This window comes from Equus caballus, chromosome 8, assembly GCF_041296265.1.
Source record: "Equus caballus isolate H_3958 breed thoroughbred chromosome 8, TB-T2T, whole genome shotgun sequence".
NCBI lineage: Eukaryota > Metazoa > Chordata > Mammalia > Perissodactyla > Equidae > Equus > Equus caballus.
The window spans coordinates 62,346,628-62,371,763 of record NC_091691.1 but is presented as its reverse complement, the minus strand read 5'-3'; the positions used below and the strand labels follow the sequence as shown (position 1 = coordinate 62,371,763).

Below are 25,136 nucleotides of genomic sequence, written 5' to 3'. Positions count from 1 at the left end.
GAGTTAGCAAGGAGCAATTACTATTGCTGGAAATCAAAAATTCTAACTGTTACAGACATATATTTAACCTGATGTTTTCTGATTATAAAACTGTTCTTCCCAGTTGCACGCTGTGAGTATGTGACATACATAGGCACAGAGTACATAGTATGTGTATGTATCCTTTATATATCTATATTAAAAGTATTTTATGATAATGCCAAATATTCTCAAACCCGACTAACAGATTACTTGGCACACAATAAGGGTCAGGTAAATGTTTTTGAATGATGGATAAATAGTTGAATAAATAGTTAATTGATCAGTAGTTGTGCTGCATAACATGGCAAGGAAAGGATGGTCTAGTGATATTCAGTGTTAGTTGTGATGGGGCTTTTGTTTTCTCAAATCTTATACCGTGATGTATTCTGATAAACCAAGTGTTTTAAGTTAATCATGATTCATTTTTTTAGTTGATGTATTGTTTTTATTGAGGTAACATTGGTTTATAACATTATATAAGTTTCATGTATACAGCATTATACTCTGATTTCTGTGTAGACTAGATCATGTTCGCCACCCAAAGTCTAATTACTGTCTGTCACTGTATGGATGTGCCCTTTTAATCCTTTTGCCCTCCTCCCTCCCACCTTCCCCTTGGTAACCACCAATCTATTCTCTATGTCAATGTGTTTGTTTGTTGTTTTTTTCTCTTCCACATATGAGTGAAATCATATGGTATTTGGCTTTTTCCCTCTGACTTATTTCACTTAGCATAAGGCCCTCAAGTTCCATCCATGTTGTCACAAAAAGATAAACGCAATATTTTCTTATGGCTGAGTAGTATTCCGTTGTATGTATATACTTCATGTTCTTTATCCATTCATCCCTTGACAGGCACTTAGGTTGTTTCCAAGTCTTGGCTATTGTGAATAATGCTGCAATGAACATAGGGGTGCAAATACCTTTTTGAATTAGTGTTTTCATATTCTTTGGATAACATCCAGAAGTGGAATAGCTGGCCTATATGGTAGTTCCGTTCTTAATTTTTTGAGGAATCTTCATCCTTTTTTTCATGGTGGCTGCACCAGTTTGCATTCTCACCAACAGTGTATAAGCGTTCCCTTTTCTCCACATCCTCTCCAACGCTTATTATTTCTTCTCCTTTTAATAATAGCCGTTCTGATAGGCATGAGGTGATACCTCATTGTAGTTTTGATTTACATTTCCCTAATAATTAGTGATGTTGAACTTTTTTTCATGGGCCTGTTGATTATCCGTATATCTTCTTTGGAAAAATGTCTGTTCAGATCTTTTGCCCATTTTTTAATTGGGTTGTTGTCCCCTCTTCTTCAATTTTTTGGAAGAATTTGAGAAGGATAGGCATTAAATTTTCTTTGAATGTTTGGTAGAATTTACCAGGGAAGCTGTCTGGTCCAAGACTTTTTTTTTTTAGGAGGTTTTTTATTACTGTTTTGATTTCCTTACTAGTAATCAGTCTATTCAGATTCTCTATTTCTTCTTGATTCAGTTTTGGAAGGTTATATGATTATGAGAATTTATCCATTTCCTCTAGATTATCCAATTCATTGGCATATAGCTTTTTGTAGTATTCTCTTATAATCCTGTGTGTTTCTGTTGTGTCCATTATAATTTCTCCTCTTTTGTTTCTGATTTTATTTATTTGAGACTACTCTCCTTTTTCTTCTTGATGAGTCTAGCTACAGGTTTGCCAATTTCATCTTTTCAAAGAATCAGCCCTTAGTTTCATTGATCTTTTCTGTTGTCTTTTTAATTTCTGTTTCATTTATTTCTACTCTGATTTTTATTATTTCCTTCCTTCTATTGATTTGGGGCTTCATTTGTTCTTTTTCTAGTTTTTTTAGCTGTATTTTTAGATAGTTTGTTTACAATTTTTCTTGTTTTTTTAAGGTGGGCCTGTATTGTCTTAGTACCACTTTAACTGTATCCCATAAATTTGGGCATATTTTCATTTGTCTCCATGTATTTTTTGATTCTTTGATTTCTCTTTTGATTTCTTTATTGATCCAGTAGTTGTTCAGCAGCATTTTGTTTAATCTCCACTTATTTGTGGCTTTTCCAGTTTTCTTCTTGTAGTTGATTTCTATTTTCATATTGCTGTGGTTAGAAAAGATGCTTGGTATTATTTCAGTCTTCTTAAATTTATTGAGACTTGTTTTGTGGCCTACTGTGTGATCTATCTTGGAGAATTTTGCATGTGGATTTGAAAAGAATGTGTGTTCTGCAGGTATTGGATAGAACGTTCTGTATATATCTACTAAGTGCCTTTAGTCTAATGTGTCATTGAAGGCAAATGTTTCCTTATTGACCTATCCATTGATGTTAGTGGAGTGTTAAGTCTCCCACAATTATTATTTTACTGTCAATTTCTTCTTTTACATCTGTTAGTATTTGCTTTATTTATTTAGGTGCTCCTATGTTGGTCACATAGATAGTTATGAGTGTTATGTCCTTGTGTTGAATTTTTCCCTTTATCATTATGTAATGCCCTTTTCTGTCTGTTGTTATGGCTTTGTTTCAAAGTCTATGTTTTGTCTGGTATAAGTATTGATACCCCAAATTTCTCTTCAGAATATCTTTTTCTACCCCTTCACTTTCAGTTTGTGAGTGTCTTTAGGTCTGAAGTGTGTCTCTTGTATGTAGCACATATATGGGTCTTGTTTTTTTACCCATTCTGCCAACCTATACCTTTGTGTGTGTGTGTGTGTGTGTGTGTGAGGAAGTTTGGCCCTGAGCTAACATCTGTTGCCCATCTTCCTCTTTTTGCTTGAGGAAGATTGTCACTGAGCTAACATCTGTGCCAATCTTCCTCTATTTTGTATGTGAGGTGCCACCACAGCATGGCTTGAAGAGCCATATGCAAGTCCATGCCTGGGATGCAAACCGGTGAACCCTGGGCCAGTGAAGCAGAGTATGTGAACTTAGCCACTATGCCACCGGGCCAGCCCCCAACCTGTGTCTTTTGATTGGAGATTTTAGTCCATTTACGCTTAAAGTAACTACTGATCAGTTTGTACTTATTGCCATTTTGTTACTTTTTTTCTGGATGTTTTTGTAGCTCTTCCCTGTTCTTCCTCTCTTGTTCTCATCTGTGGTGATTTGATGATTTCCTTTAACGTTATGTTTGAGTTCCTCTCTCTTTATTTTTTGTATATTTGTTACAGGTTTTTGTTTTGAGGAATATAGATGGGGTTCATATATAGTAACCTATGTAAATGACATATATTAGGTTGATGGTCTCTTATATTTTAACTCTTAATAACAGCCCTACACTTTTACTCCACTTCTTCCCCCCCCCCCGCCATGTTTTATGTTTTGGATATCATATTTTACCTCTTTTATTTTTGTGTATCCCTTAACCTCTTATCATGGATATAGATAATTTTAGTATGCCTGTCTTTTGGCCTTCATTCTAGCTTTACAGGTGGTTAATCCACCACCTTTACTATATATTTGCCTTTACTAGTGATATTTTTTCTTTAATAATTTTATTATTCCTATTTGTGGCCTTGCCTTTTCCACTTACATAAGTTCCTTTAACATTGTTTGTAAGGCCAGTTTAGTAGTGATGAAATCCTGTAGTTTTTGCTTATTTGGAAAACTCTTTTTTTTTTTTTTAAGATTGGCACCTGAGCCAACAACTGTTGCCAATCTTTTTTCTTCTTCTTCTTCCTTTTCTCCACAAGACCCCCCAGTACATAGTTTTATATTCTGGTTGTGAGTGCCTCTAGTTGTACTATGTGGGATGCTGCCTCAGTATGGCTTGATGAGCAGTGCCGTGCCCACACCCAGGATCCAAACAAGTGAAACTTGGGGCTGCCAAAGCAGAGTGTATGAACTTAACCAGTCAGCCATGGGGCAGGTCCCTGGAAAACTCTTTATTTCTCCTTCCATCCTGAATGATAACTTTGCTGGGTTCAGTGTTCTTGGCTGTAGGTTTTTTCCTTTTAGCACTTTACGTATATCATACCACTCCCTTCTAGTCTGTAAAGTTTCTGCTGAGTCAGCTGATAGCCATATGGAGTTTCCTTTGTATGTAACTTATTGCTTTCTCTTGCAGCTTTTAGGCATCTGTCTTTATTTTAATTCTTGACATTTTTAATTATAATGCGTTAAGAGATTGATTTCATCTCTTGTGATGACTTTGAGGGGCTCAAGACTTCAGTGGAAGAATTACTGCAGATGTGGTAGAAATAGCGAGAAAACTGGAATTAGAAGTCAAGCCTGAAGACGTAAGTGAATTGCTGCAATCTCATGATAAATCTTTAGTGACGAGAAGTTGCTTCTGATGGATGAGCAAAGAAAGTGGTTTCTTGAGATGGAATCTGCTCCTGGTGAAGATGCTGTGAAGATTGTTGAAATGACAACAAAGGATTTAGAATATTACATAAACTTAGTTGATAAAGCAGTGGCAGAGTTTGACAGGATTTACTCCAGTTTTGAAAGAACTTCTGCTGTGGGTAAAATGCTATCAAACTGCAGTGCATGCTACAGAGAAAGCATTTGTGAAAGGACGAGTCAGTCAATGCAACAAACTTCATTGTTGTCTTATTTTTAAGAATTGCCACAGCCACCCCAGGCTTCAGTAACCACCACTCTGATCAATCAGCAGCCATCAGTATCGAGGCAAAACCCTCCACCAGCAAAAAGACTACAATTTGCTGAAGGTTCAATTGATGGTTACTTTTTTTTGCAATAAAGTATTTTTAAATTAAGGTGTGAAGATTTCTTTTTTAGACATAATGCTTTTAAACACTTAATAGACTACAGTATAGTGTAAACATAACTTTTATGTGCACTGGGAAACTAAAAAATTCCTGTGACTCACTTTATTGTGATACTCAATTTATTGTAGTGGTCTGAAACCAAACCTGCAATATCTCTGAGGTATGCCTGTACCTGTCCCACCATGAACCAGTCCAAGATCTTGCCTTGGAGATAGATGAATTTGGCTCATATGATGTCACACTGGTCCTTGACCGTGAGACCCCCACTCCAGCGATGCCTAAAAGCTGCCTCTTCTAAAGGTGCTGACAAATTGGACACAATGTATTATTTATTGCTTTTCTTCTTTTGGTATTAGGAATTCTATTATATTTCCTGAGGTTTTTGTTTGCTTATCCTGTTATCCTGGTGTACTCCTTGTTCTCTGCCAAAGTGTATACCCCTATTATTCTGTGCCTAAAGGAAAATCTTGTAGAGGTTACTACTATCTGTGGTATTCTAAGAATTAATGAAAATTATTACTTTTTTCTAGGAGGCAACTGCCTCATATCAATTGACCACTTGACCTTCTGGGTAAAGGACTGCTCACTCCCTAGTGCCTCCTCCTACTGCTCTCCATCCAACTTTCCACAGACCATCCAGACCTGTAGTTCCAACCATGACCTCTACAACCACCCTTCTCCTGAGTTTTACAGAGAAGGGAAAGATGGAAAGAGAAAGAAGAATATTTATGATATTTGATAATTAATAAACACAATAAAAATGGAATGTTTTGGACCTTTACATTAAGACAATAATGGTTATTCCTGAGTGAGAGGATTACAAGTGATTTTATTTTATTTTTTCATCTGTGTTTTCTGATTTTTCCACAATAAAGTATTAGTTGAATAATAAAAACAATAAAAAGTAGGAGTTTTTGTGGGTGAAAAGATAATGATTTTATTTTCATAATGTTAACTGGGATATTTAAGTTATTGTCTTCAGTAGCTTCTATGCATACATAGTATTGATGCCTTTCAGGGTAAAGGAAACCCAAATCTCTCTACTGTGCTCAACACTAGAGTAAATATGGGAAGAAAATCGATGTAAAGGACTTTTTATCTAAATCAAAACTACTCTAAGTTTAAGCCCCTTCTCTGATCTTTCTCTTGCCTGATTCTTTTAATTAGCCATTAAGTGCTTATATTAGCAAAAATATTTTTTATTTCTAGGTAATGGGACTATACAAACAAGTTCATGAAGAACTTGAAGAAACTATAGAAAGCCGCAAAACTGCCAAATTGAATGCTATACAACTTAGAGAAGAGATGGAAAAGGATATTGCTAATACTAAAATAAGCATAGAAGCCTACAAGTAAGAATTTTTCACAAATACTTATAGCATGTAGAAGTAAAATATTAGTTAAAAGTGTAATTTATATTCTTGTATAAAAAATTCAGATAAAGAGAAAGAAAAGAATCTGAGTTACCCATATTTATCTTATCATCAAGTTTATATATAAATTAAAGTACCTATCTTTTACATATGTAAATTACCTGTGTATAAATTCCTAAAGCACTATTTTTCTGTGTCCTTTAAAGCTCTTCGTACAAAATGCCAAATTGCTTATGGATATGGCATAACAATATACATCCCTGCTATCTATGTGCAAAAGTGACTTTTTAAAAAAAAAATTTCCAGCATGGGATATTATTAGAAAAAAATTATATAACCTTGCATTAATTATAAACATAGCGTCTGATTAACTTCATTTACTTGATTTCTAATAAAATGGAATATTTTAAAATATATATATAGCCATTGTATTTTGCATATTAGTAATTGAAGTGGTTTTTATTACATTTCTGATGTATTTGTGTTTTATGATACAGTAGTCCCCGCTTATCCATGATTTCCTTTTTCACAGTTTCAGTTACCCACAGTCAGTTGCAGTCCAAAAATATTAAATGGAAAATTCCAGAAATAAACAGTTCATAAGTTTTAAATTGCATGCCATTCTGAGTAACATAATGAAATCTCAAACCATCCTGCTCTGTTCTGCCCTGGAGGTGAATCATCCCTTTGTCCAGCATATCCAGGCTGTATGCACTGCTCACCTGTTAGTCACTTAGTAGCCATCTCAGTTATCAGATCGACTGTGGCAGCATCACAGTGCTTGTGTTCAAGTACCCCTTGCTTTACTTAATAATGGCCCAAAGTGCAAGAGTAGTGCTGCTGGTAGTTTGGATATGCCAAAGAGAAGTTATTGTTGTTAATATTTTACTGTGCCGAATTTATAAATTAAACTTTATCATAGGTATGTATGTATAGGAAAAAACATCGTACATATAGGGTTCAGTACTATCCGTGGCTTCAGGCAGCCCCTGGGGCTTTTGGAATGTATATCCTCAGAAGATAAGAGGGAACTGCTGTATTCTTCTTATTCCTCTTGTTGGCTTTATATTCTTTATGGTTCTGTGTGACCTAATAACATTTTTATTTATTCAAATTGATCAGTGATTTAGTATAGAAAAACTCATATTCATTATGGAGCTAGAATCAAGTAAATATAAGTAAAGTTAAGAACACAAAATTTATACATAATCCTATGATCTAAAAAATATCCATTTATTAAGATGTTTATATTTCCTTATGTCCAATGTCTGTTTCAATGTGTGCTTAAACATTATCTATTATTTAATAAATAGATCACTTTTATAACTCACATGATTTGTTATATATTCATTGTCATTCAGTTATGTATATTTTCTAATTTTCATTATGATTTCTTCTTTGACCCATGGGTTATTAAGAAATATAGTTTTTAAATTTCCATGATGAATTTCTAGTTTTTTATTTCCATGATGAATTTCTAATTTTCTAGTTATCTTTTTATTATTGCTTTCCAGCTGAATTGTATTTTGGTGAGAGAACATTGTATAATTTCAACCCATTGGAAATGGTTGAGTCTTAATTTTTGGCTAAGTGACATGGGTTTTTATTTAAATTTTCATTGTGTACTTGAAAATATTCCTGGTGTACTTTACTTATTGAATGTATTGTTCTTTAGTGTTTTATTAGGTCAAGTTTGCTAATCATGGAGGTTAATCTTTGTATATCCTTGCTATTTCAAGTGTGGTCTGTGGACCAACAACGTCAGCTTTACCTGGCTACTTGTTCAAAATGCAGAATCTCAGTTTCAATTCAGACCTATTGAATGAGAATCTACACTTTTAAATGATAAGGTGATGTTTGAGAAGCACTGTTTCATAACATTACTGATTTTTACTGGCTTTTTCTGTTAAATATTGAGAAAAGTGGGATAAAATCACCCACTTTGATGGTGTATCTATCTACATCTTTTTATTTTTTAAATTCTGTCAGTTTTCGCTTCCCATATTTTGAGGCTCTCCTGATCAGGTTCATACAAGCTTAAAGCGGTTACATCTTCCTGGGAGATGATTAACTTCTTTCATCATCGTGAAATGACCTTCTTTGACTCTTCAGTACTTTTTGCCTTAGCTTTCTTTTGATATTTGGGAAATATTTTCAATTCTTTAAATTTCAATATTTTTGAGTCCTTCTGTTTTATATATTTTATAACCATCGTGTAGATATTTTTTTTTTTTATCAGTTTGAAAACATTTTTAAAGGTGGACCATTAAATGCATTCACAAATCACTACTATATTTGGATTTAAACTACCATTGTTTTTTTCTATTTGGCCCATTTGTTTTATTTCTTTTTCTATTTTATTGTCTTCTTTCACATTAGTTATTGTTATCATTTTATTTTTCCTTCCTCTTGTTTGGTGGTTATTATTCTGTTTATATTCTTTTAGTAGGAAATCCTATTGATCACCACATGCAAACTTACATTGCCAGACTACTGACCAAGGAGTTGGCCTGGGGTTCGCTGGTTTGAACCCATGCATGGCTTATCAAGCCATGCTGTGGCAGGCATCACACATGAAATAGAGGAAGATGGGCACAGATGTTGGCTCAGGGCCAAGATTCCTCAGGAAAAAGAGGAGGATTGGCAACAGATATTAGCTCAGGGCTAATCTTCCTCACCAAAAAAAAAAAAAAAAAAAAGGATTATGTTGACCATTTGACTCACTGCCATGCAGCTAAGCTATATTCTTCCTTTGGCTGTTTTTAAGATCATATCTTGGTTTTGGAAGTTTATGAATTTTATTTTTAAGATACTCTAGGTGTGGATCAATTTTTATTTATTCTTTGGGGATTTCTTAGTCTTCTTGTCTCATTGAAACTACATACTAGAATTTTCTTTATCCTTGGGTATTCTCTTCAAACAATGCCTTGGTTCGATTTTCTTCCTATTTCTTCTAGAACTCAAATTAGGCATATATTGTTTTTTCTCATTGCATTTGCTATGCCCCTTGATTATTTTCTACATTTTCAAGCTTTCTAAAGAATTTCTTCTGGCTTATTATCCATTTAAATAATTCTCTTTTATTCTGGGTCTAGTGTGAAGGCCATAAGAACGAACCTCACAGACCTCCAACTACAAAAAATGCAATTGACCAAAGGGCTCTGATGAGCAGCTTCTTGTTAGAAGCTTTCAATGACCTCTGCCTCCTGATATTCTCTCCCTTGTAAAATCATTCCCCTTGCATGCAGGCCGGACCCAGTGAGTTGCTGCTAATGAATTAAGTAAAGCAAAAGTGATGGGATGTCACATTTATGTTTAGGTTATAAAAACTGTGACTTCTGTCTTGCTAACACTCTCTTTCTTGCTCTCTTCCCTATTTGCTCTGATGAATCAAGCTGCCGTGTTTTGAGATGCTCTGTGGAGAAGCCCACATAGCAAGGAAACAATCCAGGCTTCAGTCCAACAACTCTTGAGAATCAACCTGTAACAACCAGAAATGTGATAGCAGGAGTGTTTTACTTACCTTCATCTGCTTGATCTATCATTTTCTGACACAAATATTTTAAAATCTTACGTTAGTCAATTTATTTTTATAACTCTGTCAGTGCTCAATTTATGTATTTCTAGGCTATATTAAGTTCATATGAGTTCATATTTTTCTATCTTGATAGTGGATTTTTATATATATGCACGTATATACACACATGCTATTTTAATCTCTTTAGCATTTCATTCCTCAAATTACATTTTTGTTTGATATTCCAAAAGATTCCTCCTGATTAGAATTTCATTGGCAGATCTTATTTTATTTCTTTAGTTAAAGTCTTTTTGTTTGGTTCTATTTTAGGTTGATTCTTCCAGGGTGCATAGGACTGATTTCTGTGCTTTTGTGTAAAACTGATCATTATTTTCTTAAAAGATGTGTTCTTTTATTTTTATTTATCTACTATTATTGTGAGGCTTGGCCGGCTCACTGCTGCTGTAGGAAAGCCTTCTCTGAGACGGCTGGGGAGATCTGGCTACACTCTGTTTCTCCAATCTGTGGGAAATGTTCTCATAATAGGAGAGGAGGAGAGCAAGCAAGCACAATCACACATGGACTTCATAAGCCTCTGCTTATATCCCATTTGCTAAAACCCAAATAACAGTGGCAAATCAAATGGCTATGCTCAAAGTCAGAGTCAGACAATCTTACAAAGTTACACAGCAAAGGAAGTGGATACAGGAATGGGTGAAGAATTGAGACCTTAATGCCCTCAATTTTCCATTCTTTTTCTGATTTTACATACCTTGAAGCCATCGATTGTGTTTCTATCCCTATTTCTATTTCAATCATTTATCTATCTCTGGATATATACATTTGCATATATATTCAACATTTCATTCTTCTATCTGGCATAAAACAGATCTTAGCTACTATTAATTGCAAATACAACATTCTCCATCTTGTAACATTTTCTAAAGTTTCTCCTTCCCAGTTTTTAATATAAAAATTAGTTGGTGGCTTTTACAACTAATATTTAAACAAACATGAAGACACATTTTTATTAATTCCTGTACTCACTTTTATTCATTTTATCATATAACTTCCATCTTTATTGATTTTCTTCTCATTCAAGAATATTTTTCAAAAGTTATAGGCATTAGAGGAGTCATAAATTATTTATTAAATAAAATTTTCAAGATATGTTTCATTGTCCTTCACTATTTTTTAATTTGTTGAGAATTAACTCACATACGGAAACATGATTATGTGCGCTAACAAGAGTACAGACTGATGACTTTGTTAAATACGTATATGCTCATGTAACCATGCCCCAGTTTAAGATATAGAAACTTTCCAGTGTACCAGACGTTTCTCCTGTTCTCCTTTCCAGTCCATACCACCTCCTCAAAGAGATAATCTTCATTCTGACGTCTATGACTATAGTTAGTTTTGTCTGTTCTTGCATTCCAGATGAATGGAAACACACAGCATATAGTCTTTGGTGTCTTGACTCTACTTTATAGTAATTATTAACAAACATAGAGTGATTCTTCCCATTTTATTCTTCTAAATTTATTCTGATTTAGCAACTATAAGAATGATGATATCTAAACTAACAGTGGGGGCAAACCCAGTAGCAAATTTTTACATTGAAAAATTCTTAAAGAGCTGAGGGCATCAACTTCTTCAGGAAATAGCGATAAGGAGACAAGTAAAGTAATACTTAGCTTCTGCCTTCCATGACACTGGGCAATTGTCCACTTCATAGTGAAAGGTTATAGTTTATTTTCTGGACTGGGGCAAATAGATACGATTGAGAGAAGAAAAATTAATTTCAAAAGAAGGAAATTTAACCAAACATACATTTTGAATGCTGAGGCTCCCAATCTCCCTGGCTTCCAGAATTCTCGTAGGGAGGCTTATACTCTTCAGACATGGAAGCATAAAGAAGAATCTTTTTCTTGCCTATTTGTTTGTTGTTTTAACTTTTGTTTCTGTAGTAAGGTTGTATCTTTCAGTTTCATTTGACTCTACTCCTAAAATCAGGTTTAGTGCATGAGAACCTGGGCCAAATCAATAAGCACGTCATATATTTACTGACCGTTGACATTTATTTTCTTGTGAGTTCTTATCTATCTTCTCTGCTCATTTGTGTCTTGGATAATTTTTCTATTCTATATTGATTTATAGGATTTTATTACTTTTTGATCTCTTATATGGGTTTCAAATAATCTCTCAGTCTATTGTTTTGTTTATGGTGTCTGCAAAAAAGTTGGAGTTATCTGTATTATTTGCTGATATTTCATGAAAATGATAATTTTGTCACTTTCTCGTTGTACTTTTTTCATAAACTATAATACCATTGTCTAAAGAGACTTTTGTTTGGAGTTTGTTTTCTACCTACCAGATAAGATAAAAGATTATGTGGTTCACAGATTGGCACTGGTCTTCCTTGTGTAAAGTCACATAGGAACAAAGAACTCATTGGCAATGACTTCTCTTTAAATAAGCCCCGTGTTTTCCTAAGCTGCACTTTCCCTCATTTTACCTCTAAGACTGAGGGAGACAAACAGTAGATGAGGCCTTTAATAACGTGTGGTCGTTTTACTTCTATATCTTCTTTTCTTTTTTGCTTACCTTTCCATCCCTTTACTATCCAACCTGTGAATCAAAGATGCTTAGGTCTCTCACCTGAAATCCAATCAAAAAGTGATTTATTTTAAATAATTTGCAAAGCACTTTTCTCTCAATTCCTTTCCATTGAAACTATAAATACTACTGATGAGTTTTTTTCTCACTATTTGCTTCTTGATATCTAAGTGGTACTTTTCAGGAGTTGCTTTGGGACGAGAGAAATTTTAGGAGTAGACAAATTCCATTGATTTACATTGATAAGTCAGATGCTAATTTAAATATAATTTTAAATATAATTTTCCTTTCAATACGGATAAAATCAACTGTGTTTTGTTCCTTAGGAAAGAGATAAATAAACTTAGCCATCTAGGTGTTCACTACTCTACATCAATACACGAGATTTGGTCTAATATTGAGGAGAATGAAGAAGCAGTGACTGAAGTATTGAAGGAAACAAAGACATCAACAAATGAATTATCTTCTTTATCAAAAAAGGTGAGTTTTCATATTTAAAAATTTAAAAAATATTGATTTTCGTTTCAAGCCATAGTGATTAAAATTTACTCTCTGAAAATATTTAAATAGCAGTTATCCAGTTCTATGTCTATGTTGGTTTTCTATTGATGCGTAACAAATTACCAGAATTTTAGCAGCTTACAACAGCACACATTTTTTTAAGTTAATTTTTATTGAGTTTATGATAGTTGACAACCTGGTGAAATTTCAGTTGTACATTATTGTTTCTCAGTCATGTTGTAGGTGCACCCCTTCACCCTTTGTGCCCAGCCCCCACCCCCCTTTCCCCTGGTAGCCACTAATCTGTTCTCTTTGTCTACAGGTTTAACTTCCTCATGTGAGTGGAGTCATACAGAGATTGTCCTTCTCTATCTGGCTTATTTCACTTAACATAATTCCCTCAAGGTCCATCCATGTTGTTGTGAATGGGATTTATGGCTGAGTAGTATTCCACTATATATATATACACCATATCTTCTTTATCCAATCATCAGTTGATGGGCACTTAAGTTGCTTCCACATCTTGGCTATTGTAAATAATGCTGCAATGAACATAGGGGTGTGTGAGACTTTTGGAATTGCTGACTTCAAGCTCTTTGGATAGATACCCAGTAGTGGGATGCCTGGGTCATATGGTATTTCTATTTTTAATTTTTTCAGAAATCTCCGTACTGTTTTCCATAGTGGCTGCACCAGTTTGCATTCCCACCAGCAGTGTATTAGGGTTTCTTTTTCTCCACAACCTCTCCAACATTTGTTACTTTTTGTTTTTGTTATTTTTGCCATTCTAATGGATATAAGGTGATATCTTAGTGTAGTTTTGATTTGCATTTCCCTGATGATCAGTGATGATGAACATCTTTTCATGTGCCTGTTGACCATACGTATATCTTCTTTGGAGAAATGTCTGTTCATGTCTCCTGCCCATTTTTTCATCAGGTTGTTTGGTTTTTTGTTGTTGAGTTGTGTGAGTTCTTTATATATTATGGAGATTAACCCTTTGTCAGATATATGACTTGCAAATATTTTTTCCCAATTATTGGGTTTTTTTTTGTTTCAATCCTGTTTTCCCTTGCCTTGAAGAAGCTCTTTAGTCTGATAAAGTCCTATATGTTTATTCTTTCTATTGTTTCCCTTGTCTGAGAAGACACGGTGTCTGAAAAGATCCTTTTAATACTGATGTCAGAGTGTACTGCCTATATTTTCTTCTGGAAGCCTTATGGTTTCAGGTCTTACCTTTAGGTCTTTGATCCATTTTGAGTTTATTTTTGTTAGTCATGATAAAGAATGGTCAATTTTCATTCTTTTACATGTGGCTTTCCAGTTTTCCCAGCACCATTTGTTGAAAAGACTCTCTTTTCTCCATTGCAGGCCCTCAGCTCCTTTGTTGAAGATAAGCTGTCCATAGATGAGTGGTTTTATTTCTGGGCTTTCAATTCTGTTCCATTGATCTGTGCACCTGTTTTTGTACCAGTACCAAGCTGTTTTGATTACTGTAGCTTAGTAGTATGTTTTGAAGTCAGGGATTGTGATGCCTCCAGTTTTGTTCTTTTTTCTCAGGATTGCTTTAGCAATACAGGGTCTTTTGTTGGCCCATATGAATTTTAGGATTCTTTGTTCTATTTCTGTAAAGAATGTCATTGGGATTCTGATTGGGATTGCGTTGAATCTGTAGATTGCTTTAGGTAGTATGGACATTTTAACTATGTTTATTCTTCCAATCCACGTACATGGAATGTCTTTCTGTCTCTTTATGTCGTCATCCATTTCTTTCAGGAAAGCCTTGTAGTTTTTGTTGTATGGGTCTTTCACTTCCTTAGTTAAATTCACCCCGAGGTATTTTATTCTTTTTGTTGCGATTGTGAATGGGATTGTGTTCTTGAGTTCTTTTTCTGTTAGTTCATTATTAGAGTATAGAAATGCTACTGATTTATGTAAGTTGATTTTATACCCTGAAACTTTGCTGTACTTGTTGATTATTTCTAAAAGTTTTCTAATGGATCTTTTGGGGTTTTCTGTATATAAGATCATGTAGTCTGCAAACAGTGAGAGTTTCACTTCTTCTCTCCCTATTTGGATTCCTTTTATTCCTTTCTCTTGCCTAATTGCTCTGGCCAAAACCTCCAGTACTATGTTGAATAAGAGTGGTGATAGAGGGCATCCTTGTCTCATTCCTGTTTTCAGGGGGTGGTGCTTAGGTTTGCCCACTGAGAATGATGTTGGCTGTGAGTTTGTCATATATGGCCTTTATTATGTTGAGGTAGTTTCCTTCTATCCCCATTTTGTTCAGAGTTTTTATCATAAATGGCTGTTGGGTCTTGTCAGATGCTTTGTCTGCATCTATTGAGATGATCATGCGGTTTTTATTCCTCAGTTTGTTGATGTGGTGTATCACGTTGATTGATTTGTGGATGTTGAACCATCCTGTGTCCTGGTGTGAATCCCACTTGATCATGATGTATGATCCTTTTGATGAATTACTGAATTTGGCTTGCCAAAATTTTGTTGAGAATTTTTGCGTCTATGTTCGTCAGTGATATTGGCCTGTAGTTCTCCTTTTTCGTGCTGTCCTTGTCAGGCTTTGGTGTCAGCGTGATGTTGGCCTCGTAGAATGTGTTAGGAAGTATCCACCCTCCCTCATGTTTTGGAATAGCTTGAAAGGTATAGGTATTAAATCTTCTCGGAAAGTTTGGTGGAATTCCCCAGGAAAGCTGTCTGGTCCTGGGGTTATATTCTTTGGGATGTTTTGATTGCTGTTTCAATCTCTTTCCTTGTGATTGGTCTGTTCAGATTGTCTGCTTCTTCTTGCCTTAGCTTTGGGAGGTTGTAAGAGCCTGAGAATTTATCCATTTCTTCTAGGTTATCCATTTTGTTGTCATATAGTTTTTCATAGTAATCTCTTATAATCCATTGTATTTCCAACAGCACACATTTATTATCTCAGAGTTTCTCTGGGTCATGGCTTAGCTTGTTCTGTGCTCCAGGTACTTCCAAGACTGAAATCAAGGTATCAGCAACCCCACATTTCTTTCTGCAGACTCCGGCATGAATCTGATTTCAAGCTTATTCAGTTTTGGCAAGATTTAGTTCCTGGGTTTTAGAACTGAGGTCCTTGTTTCTTTGGTGGCTGTCAGCCTAGGATTGTTCTCACTTTTTGGAGGCTGCCTGCATTCCCGGGCTGGTGGTTCCCTTCATCATTAAACTAGGAATGCTGGGTTGAGTCCTCTCTGAATTTCCTTTATGACTCATCTTTCTTGCCTTCCTCTTCTGCCACATCTCATTTACTACACAGCAAAAGGAAATAATAAAATGGTGAAAAGAAACAATAGTATAGAAAAGGCAATAATATATATATTTCTGTATCAGTTTGCGTTCCTAGACTTAAAACTACACGTGCCCCTTTTTTGGCCACTTTCTTTTATAAGGTTCTTTAATTATATCTCATTATGATTTTTAAAATTAATCCATAATTATTAGTAAAACTTAGCATATTTTAATGGCTTTTGGGAAATCATTTCTATTTTCTTTTCCGTGAAAATTCTGCTCATTATTTTTCCCCATATGATGAGTGATTATTTTTTATTGATTTGTAATAATTTTTTGTATATTATGGATACCAAATATTTTAAAATTATGTATGTTAAAAATCTTTTTACCCAATCTTCTCTTATTTCTGTAAAGTAACTTCTGAAGAAGAGAAACTTCAGTTTTAATGTAGTAAAAGTTATAAATATTTCCCTTTGCGCTTTTCTGACCTTAAGAAATATTTTCACCTCAAAGTCAAAAAATCATTATTTGATACCTTATTCTAAATACTTTGAAACTTTGCTTTTCATATTTACACAGTGCTTTCAGATAAAACTATGTTAAAAATATTTGAAATGGAGGGTTTTTTCTCATTTTATCTTTTAGTTACAAGTTTGGAAGTAATAAACTCTCTCTAGAATTTTAGGAAAGCCTGTTTCACTTGCCAGACGTGAAGCATAATCAACAGGAAATTCATATACGGGCATAGTGTGAAGTGAGCTTCCAATTCATTCTTTTCCCATGTAGAAAGTAAATTTTTACAATATAATTTATTGTATCTTTTTATATATTAATATTCAGTGCCATCTCTCTCACTTATGAGGCTTCCATATTTGTGTGGATCTCTTTTTCTGTTTTCTTTTTAATTTGTTTGTTTACTTAATCATCTTTACCTTGATACTTCATGTCTACATTACTAAATTCCTATACTATTGAGTTTTGATGATCTATTATGGTGAATCCCCCAGTCTTATATTTCCTTATGAATTTTAGGCTATTCTTTTTTTTTTTTTTAAGATTTTTATTTTTCCTTTTTCTTCCCAAAGCCCTCTGGTACATAGTTGTATACTTTTAGCTGTGGGTCCTTCTAATTGTGGCATGTGGGGTGCCACCTCAGCATGGCTTAATGAGCGGTGCTATGTCCGCTCCCAGGATCTGAACTGGCAAAACCCTGGGCCACCAAAGTGGAACGCATGAACTTAACCATTCGGCCACAGGCCGGCCCTAAGTTTTAGGCTATTCTTGACCTTTACCCTTCCGTATTCAGCATTATCTTGTTCATTTTCTTCAGAAATTTTATTGGAATTTTGATGGGAATCACATTCATTTATGGATTATATGATGAAGAAATGAGATGATAGGGATCCCTAAATGTAAACATGATCTATCTTTCCATCTATTTGGGTAGTTTTTCTAAATTAGAACTTAACCACTATCCTTGGAACTTTGTAGAACGCAATTCTCTCTGGAAAAGAGTTGTGGTCAGTCTTGGACAAATTAACCCTTATATCTCCACTGAAATTTAAAGTTATTTCTTAAAACTTGATTTTTAATATAATTCTTATTTGTTCATAAAGGTAGTCTATATGGTAGATATTATTTAAAATTTGCTAAGGCTTAATTTGTGTCCTACTGTATGGGTAATTTGCATAAATATTTTATTTGGGAAGAACATTTCCTCTGATAGTGGGATACAATTCTAAATAGGTTCATTTTGTGAACTGTGCTAATTGTGTTATTTAAATCTTTTATATTTCTGATTTATTTTCTGACAGATTTATCAATTACTATGAGAGCTGTATTCAAATATCTCAGTATGATAGTGAATTTCTTTATTATTTTTCCTTTTTATTCTGTCCATATTTTTGCTTTATGTTATCTGAAGCCATGTTTTTAGATGAAACTAAGTTTAGAATATTTAGAATTGTTTTCATATGATATATTATATTGATAAGTTTTGAAGTTATAAATTATTAGCATTTTTGGAATGTATGTTTCACTTACTAGGTGTGAGGCATAATCAACATTTTTAACTTCTTCCTGAACAGTTTAAGGACTTTATGCTTCTTTACTGACAGATATTCTATTTTCCATCGTTATGCATATCATATTTAATAATCTCTGTATTAAGATAATGTCTTATTAATTTACATAATAAATGTTTCATTATGTTTATTCCCAGTTCAACATTTTGCACACAACTCTTTCTGTTTATCAGAACTTCCTAATTGGTATTACATTATTTCTTATTACTAAAATATCTTTCACAAGCTTCTTTAGTGAGCATCTAGATTTGAAATTCTCAAAATTTTATTTCCCTAAAAATGTCTTTATTTTGTTCTCATTCATGCAAAGTAGGGAATACAAACCTGAGTTAATATGGGAGTGACTTACGTCACTGCATAGGCAATGTAGAAGAATCCAGAAATAGGCATGGCTGGAAACATTGAACTAAAACACACTGGGCTGAAGCGCCAGAAGGGATGCGATCTATGAGTTGAGAGAAACTGATCATAAATAGATAGTAATACAAGTCTCTCTGTAATTTGCCCTTGTTTCTCTCTCCAGCTTCTCTCTTGCTACCCCTTTCCACCTAACTCTATTCTCTAGCTACCTGGAAAAACTGCCAGACCCCAGAATGTGCCATGAGCTTTCTTTTCTTCTTTCAGCTTTTCATAAATACCGTTTGTTCTGATTATGCCATCTGTGTTCTACTCTGCTCATCCTCTCAATCTTACCATTGTCTGGCTGAATTCTCTCATTTTAAGCTTCAGCTTAGAAGGAGGAAAATTCTTGGTGAAGCCGTCTCTTCACTTTCTTCTATCTGCTTTGAACTCTAATTCCACCCTGTGTTTACCTCCATATTGGTACTCATTGTCAGTGTCGCAATCCAATGTACACATCAGGATAGATGCAGAGAGGGCTGATGGCCACTCTGAGTTTATTATAACCAGCCTTTTAATATATACATAGCTTACATTGTTAAACATACACAGGTGTTCTGGATGAAGTAATTAGCGAATGCCAAGAATTCTTAGTGATTTCTCAAGGACCCCTGCCTCGGCCTCTGTTTTGATATTATCATGTTATTGCTGTGCTCGTATATTTTTATCTCAGAGCAGGCAAGGTCTCCTAGGCAATGGCCCCTCCTGCTCCCAATATCAATATCATGTCTCCATCTGTGCCCCCAGGTGACTGCGCCTGTCTTAGGTTGCCTCCCCCTGGAGGTCTTACCCATCATTGGCTGACCAGCCTTCTCACCTCTGGGTCACAGTTTGTTGGCAAGCCTTTTCCAGTGATTCAAGCCTTTTCCAGTGATTATTAACCCTTCCTGCATCGGGGCGGCTACACTTATAACCCCCTATTGAAATCAGTGATTACTTGTCTACTTCATTTTAGACTATAAGGTTTTTAAGGGCAGGAGATGCCTTGTGATTTGTGTATTCTCTGTGTAACTTCTACAATGCCTGTCCCATATTGAGCAGTCAACAGAATGTCATATGAGGCACTCAGAAAAAGCCGTATTCAGCTTGTCAAATGAGTGAGTCAAGCAATGAACAAATGAAAGAAAAAAAAAGAAGGAGGGAAGGAGGAAAAAAGGAAGAAAGGAGAAAGAAATTGGGGGAAAAACCGCACTTCACTTTGTGAGCTTTTGAACTTGGTGAAGTGGAGTGTAGAGTGTAAATATTCAATAATCCTTGATGATTTAAAAGAATGTGTGTAGTTTTCCTATGTATAATTTCTTTATAAGTACTACTATAAGCATCAGGGAAGTATAGCACAAACAATGCAATTTTTAAAAATATTATATAGTGTTTTCAAATAGTTGATGATCTCAGTTTTCTAATCACTCCAAATGTTGTCATCTGCAAAAATATCACTGTTAATAAAATATTTTCAAAGAGGTAAAATTCATTCACTAAACCTACAGTCACTTTTTACTTCTTTCATTGTCTCTAAAACGGCAAGTCTGGCCCTCCATAACAAAATGTTCTTTTTGATGAGATATTGTGAATGTATTTATAAGGTTAGTAATATTTTTCAATTATAGAAATCATTTAGGATCTATCATACTTTCTAAGGAAGATGAGAACATGATAAAATTTAGATATATGTATTTTTTGTATTTTTCTCATTCTGGAAACCTTTAAGCTAGATTTTCAAAGAGCTCATATTAAGCACTCAATTAAAATCAATGATGTGCATCGTTTGCATGCATTATTTTTTGGTATGCAATTGAAACCTCTAGTTCAAGATAAAAATGAAAGATTTGTGCTGCCTAATTGCACATACAACTTAACTGATTTTTTTAAATTTCAAAGGATATCGTGTTTCCAATTTACAGCCTTTACTTCGTTAACACACACTTTTCTCTAATTTGTGTTGTCATTGTATCAATGAAAACACATTTTTCCCTTCTCATCTCTACAGTGGCTTTTGTAAACCAGAAAATATCTTGAAATTGGTTAAGTACTTTAAAAATATTGTCAAGATCAAATTCTTTTTAAATGTAAAGATTTTCTATAAATTCTTTTCTCATGTTTTCTTTGAAGTCTACTTCTCCCATAGTTGAGGAATTTTTTTTTTTTAGGATATAATTTCATTATCTACAACTTTTAGTTTCCTGTGATATAAAAAGACAGCCATCTACATTTCATTTTATTCAGTCATTTATCAAGATAATAAAAAATGACTTTTAAAGATTTAGAAATCCTTTGTGATTTTCATATTTTATTGAACAATGACAGGCACACAAAATTATTTTTTTATAATTCAGTTTGAAGTAAAGGTTATAAATAAGTGAATTCCTTTATGCTGATGTTTTGATATTTTTTGGGTGTTGTTTTTGTTAGTAGAAATTTAATATTATACTATATAGTATAAGTCCAAATACCACAAACACCCATCAAACTATACCTTTTGATTCATGTTTTTACCTCCGACTCTTTTAAGTGAAGTGATTTGTTTGCTAAAAATAGATAAAGCCAATAACTCTTACTAATATTATCAATTTACCAAATAGGAGGCCCATCTAAAGAGGCTGAGTGATTTTTCTCACTGACACAGAGAAAGTGTTTGATATTGTTTTATTATACAACATTCATGTGTTACATGGATAAAATGTGATTACATGTATAAAAGTGCATATTACTAATGTTTTTCATCATAAGATTTCAATCTCTAATGTATATATTTTATTGTGTGGCGTACGTATAAAATATTAAATAATGTCTATGAAATTTGCTTTATTTCCTTTCTTATTTTTAAAAAGTGTTTTGTGTTATTTAAATATTGATTTCAAATATATGCTCATTATAGTGTTAAAGATTTTAAAAATAAATCCAGGTTATAAAATCTATTTGTCAGGAATAGATGTTGACTTATACAAAATGCTTTGTGAGCAAGTGTGAAGATGATTTTAAAGAATTTCTCATTTGACCTATGGAAATGATGTATTATATTAGTATTAAACCATTTTTAAATTCTTGGGATAAACTCTGCTTGGTTCTGGTTTATTATTCTTTTAATTTACTGCTGAGTTTGATTTGCAAGTATTTTATTTAAGATTTTACATCCATATTCATAAGCTAGTCTGTATTCCAGTGTTCTTAATTTGTGCTGTATTTGATAGATTTTCTTATCAGGATTATGCTAGCTTTATAAAAATGAATTATGAAGCTTTTCTGACTTTCTTACTACCTGGAGAATTAATATAGATTTAAATAACTTTTTCTTGAAAGTTTGATAAAACACTTTGGTGAAAATATAACTCTGGTGTGTTTATTTTTTTAAAATTGTTTAAATTATTGTTTTATTTTTCATGGGCAGTTATTTTATTTTATCACATTTGGTTTTATTAGGCTGTACATTTCTTCTTGAGGTTAATTTATAATTTTTAACGGCCCTAAAAATAATCCAAATAGATTAAGATTTTCAAACGTATTATCATAATATGATATAAAATGCTATGTTATATTTTTGCTTATCTCTTATTTCTAATTGTGTAGGTATTTTTCACTTTTTAAATTAGATTTTCAGATTTTTAAAAATCGAATTAAAAATTGAGATGGCTCTTGGATTTAATAATTCTACAATTTTCCAACTTCTAAAATGTTAGTATATGCTTTTATAGTTATAATTTTCGTCTTGTTTCTTTAGGCTTATTCTATTTCTTTTTACTTTTCATTTCCCTGTTTTGAACACTTAATGTTTTTGCTTTTGTTTTTAAATCTTTCCCTAAGAGCTACAGTTGCATTTCCAGTTACACTTTGAAGCAAAACCCCTCACAAGGATTTTCTATATTCACTGTCTCTGATTTCGCTCCCTGCATTCCCACTTCAGATTATTTCCAGTCAGGCCTTCACCACCACACAACACTGCAATTGCTGCTAAAAGATCTCCTTTTCTTCCCTACGACCCTCAGAAAATCGAGTGGGATTCATTACACAAACCATTTTCTAAAATTATTTTAAGACTTTTTTTTTGAATGGTACAAATACTTAATGTTCATTCCTCAAAGTTTAGACTACTCATGTGAGTAGAAGAAAATTTTGATCCATGATGTCACTGTCCAGATGTAGTCAGGGTTAATATTTTGTTGTATATAAACAAGCCTTCTAATATATTTAAGAAGCATGTTATCATAGCATACAAAAATCAAAGACTTGTTTCTCCTTATATTATATAAAAACTTATTTCAAAGTTATCTTATACTTTACAATGTAATTTTAATGATTGAAAGTTTCTTAGACCTTTGTTATTGGACATTTATGAAGTTTTCGATTTTTAAGTGTTATAAACAAAGCTGTGATAAATATCTCTAAAACTTTTAAACGTAGCATAACTTCTAATTTTAACAAAATAATATTGTGATAGAAAAATAATGAAAGCTTAATTATGGTATAATACTAGAAGCTCAAGTAACAATCATATGCCTTATATTTTTGATAAAACTAAATGATTTGCCTACATTTTCACATTTTCCAAAATTCTTAAATCTTAACTTTACTTTTTTCAATTCACTTTTTAGATGACAATGTTTCCATTAATCAAATTTCTTGCCTTTCTTATCATTAATCCTCTAGAGTTATTGTCTACTGGAACTTGTATGGCAGGGAGCTGGCAATTTAAGATCTGAGTTTATACTATTCTTACTCTTTACCTAATATAATAATGTTAAATGTTGTTAATGTTAGCATAGTTTCTTTGAATCTAACTGAGTTTTTGAACATCACTTACACATAACCAAAATTGTTTAATGACTCTTGGTGTTTATATTGTTTTAAATCCAGAGAGCTTTTTCCTTTAATGTCATTTGTGATTTAATTTACTTATTCCTTAGAATAAAAATTCCTTGATTTTATTTTAAGCAAACATTATATATATATTGTTAAAGAGATAGATTTTAGAAATTTTGTAATTGATGTGGGTGAAATGGAGAGCTGTGGAAAGTTACTTCCACTGTAATAAATAGCACAGACTTAAAATCACTATTATTTTGTATGCAATTTTGTGCCTTATGATTAACTTTTAGATGAAACCATCCATTATGATTTTGTAAAGATTATCTTTCTATATTATCCAGTGGACTTCCTGTATTCCACAGGCTTCTCGTAGAGACTTTCTTGTGTGTTAAGTACTGTAAATATTGGTTACTTCCAGTAGTATTCTTTAAAAGATAAAAAGGCTGCAAGGTTATAAATTCAGTCATTTTCTAGCTGTGTTGGTTTTGTGTATGTTGGGAAAAAAACCCTGTATTCTATGTCATTGCTAAAAGTTTAGTTAATATGTTTGAGTATAATTTACAAATATTAGTCAATTTTAATTAAAGTTCCTTTTAGATGAGTGTCATTCACATATCCCTTAAACTAGAAGGAAACGTAGGGATATTGCCTCTCGAGCACCTCAGTGTAGCCAAAAATGGAAAAGTGATTATCTAAAAAAGACTTTGGACTTGGCCCCCACTCTCTAACGGAATATCTATATGTATACACACACACACAGAGGCATACCTCATTTTATTGCACTTCACTTAATTGCTCTCTGTAGATACTGAATTTTTTACATGTAGTGTAAACATAACTGTTATATAAACTGGCAAGCCAAAATATTTGGCTTTGCTTTATTGTAATATTTGCTTCATTGCAGTGGTCTGGAAGTAAACCTGCAATATCTCCTAGGTATGCCTGTTTAAATGTATCTCTATATATGGGTATATGTCTTATGGATATGTGTATATATATATATATATGAATGAATCCCTGGCATACGTGGGAGACCCACAATGTTCTTAAGAATATTATATCAGCAAAAATACTGCCATCCGAACTGAAAGAGGCAGAGAGAGTATAAAATAAAATAAAGATGTTGAATCCTGATTCTCCTGGCAGAAGCAGGTTGACAAAACTGTCCAGCTGCAAACATGTGGTACTTTTCCTGAAAAAGGAAGGATGACTCAAATGTTTAAACCAAGAGCCCAGAAGGTGGAATCCGGAGTCCAGAGGTAAAACTGAGAGGAACAGAAGACTATTCTCACTCTTGGCTGAGGGCACAAAAAATCAGAGAGCTATAGTAGAAGGTAGAGTCAGAGAGACACACAGCATGAGAAGCACTCAATCAGCCATTGCTGACTTGAAAATGGAGGGGGCCACATAGAAACTGTTTCACATAGAAACTGTGAAAGGAAAATGAATTCTGCCTACAACCTTAATGAGATTAACAGTGGTTTATCCTCTAGAGGCTCTAGAGAAGAGTCCAGGCCAGCTGAAACCTTCATTTCAGCTTGTGAGACCCTAAGCAGAGTACTTACCTAGCCCTCTAGCATTCTGACATACAGAACCGTGAGATAACAAATATGAATTATTTTAAACCAAAAAGATGGCACCATTCTATTTGTTCAATTCTCCGTGAGATAACAAATATGAATTATTTTAAACCAAAAAGATGGCACCATTCTATTTGTTCAATTCTCCTTTCGTGTCTTGTAGGAGTGTTTTTAAAAGATTTCCTCATATTGGGTTTTCATATTTTTGAAAAGTTTATTCCTAATTTGTTAAATTATTGTGTTGCACT

At 33.5% G+C, this 25,136-nt stretch overlaps 1 protein-coding gene across 6 annotated transcripts in view; it reads left to right on the top strand.

Moving 5' to 3' along the window:
- CCDC178 (coiled-coil domain containing 178) overlaps positions 1–25,136 on the top strand; it is a 394,601-nt gene that overhangs the window by 86,626 nt on the left and 282,839 nt on the right. For all 6 annotated transcript variants that reach the window (XM_023647620.2, XM_023647619.2, XM_023647621.2 and 3 more), the window contains 2 exons: positions 5,958–6,100; positions 12,584–12,737. In XM_023647620.2, the coding sequence (XP_023503388.1) occupies positions 5,958–6,100; positions 12,584–12,737 (297 nt within the window). The remainder of the gene's footprint in view (positions 1–5,957; positions 6,101–12,583; positions 12,738–25,136) is intronic.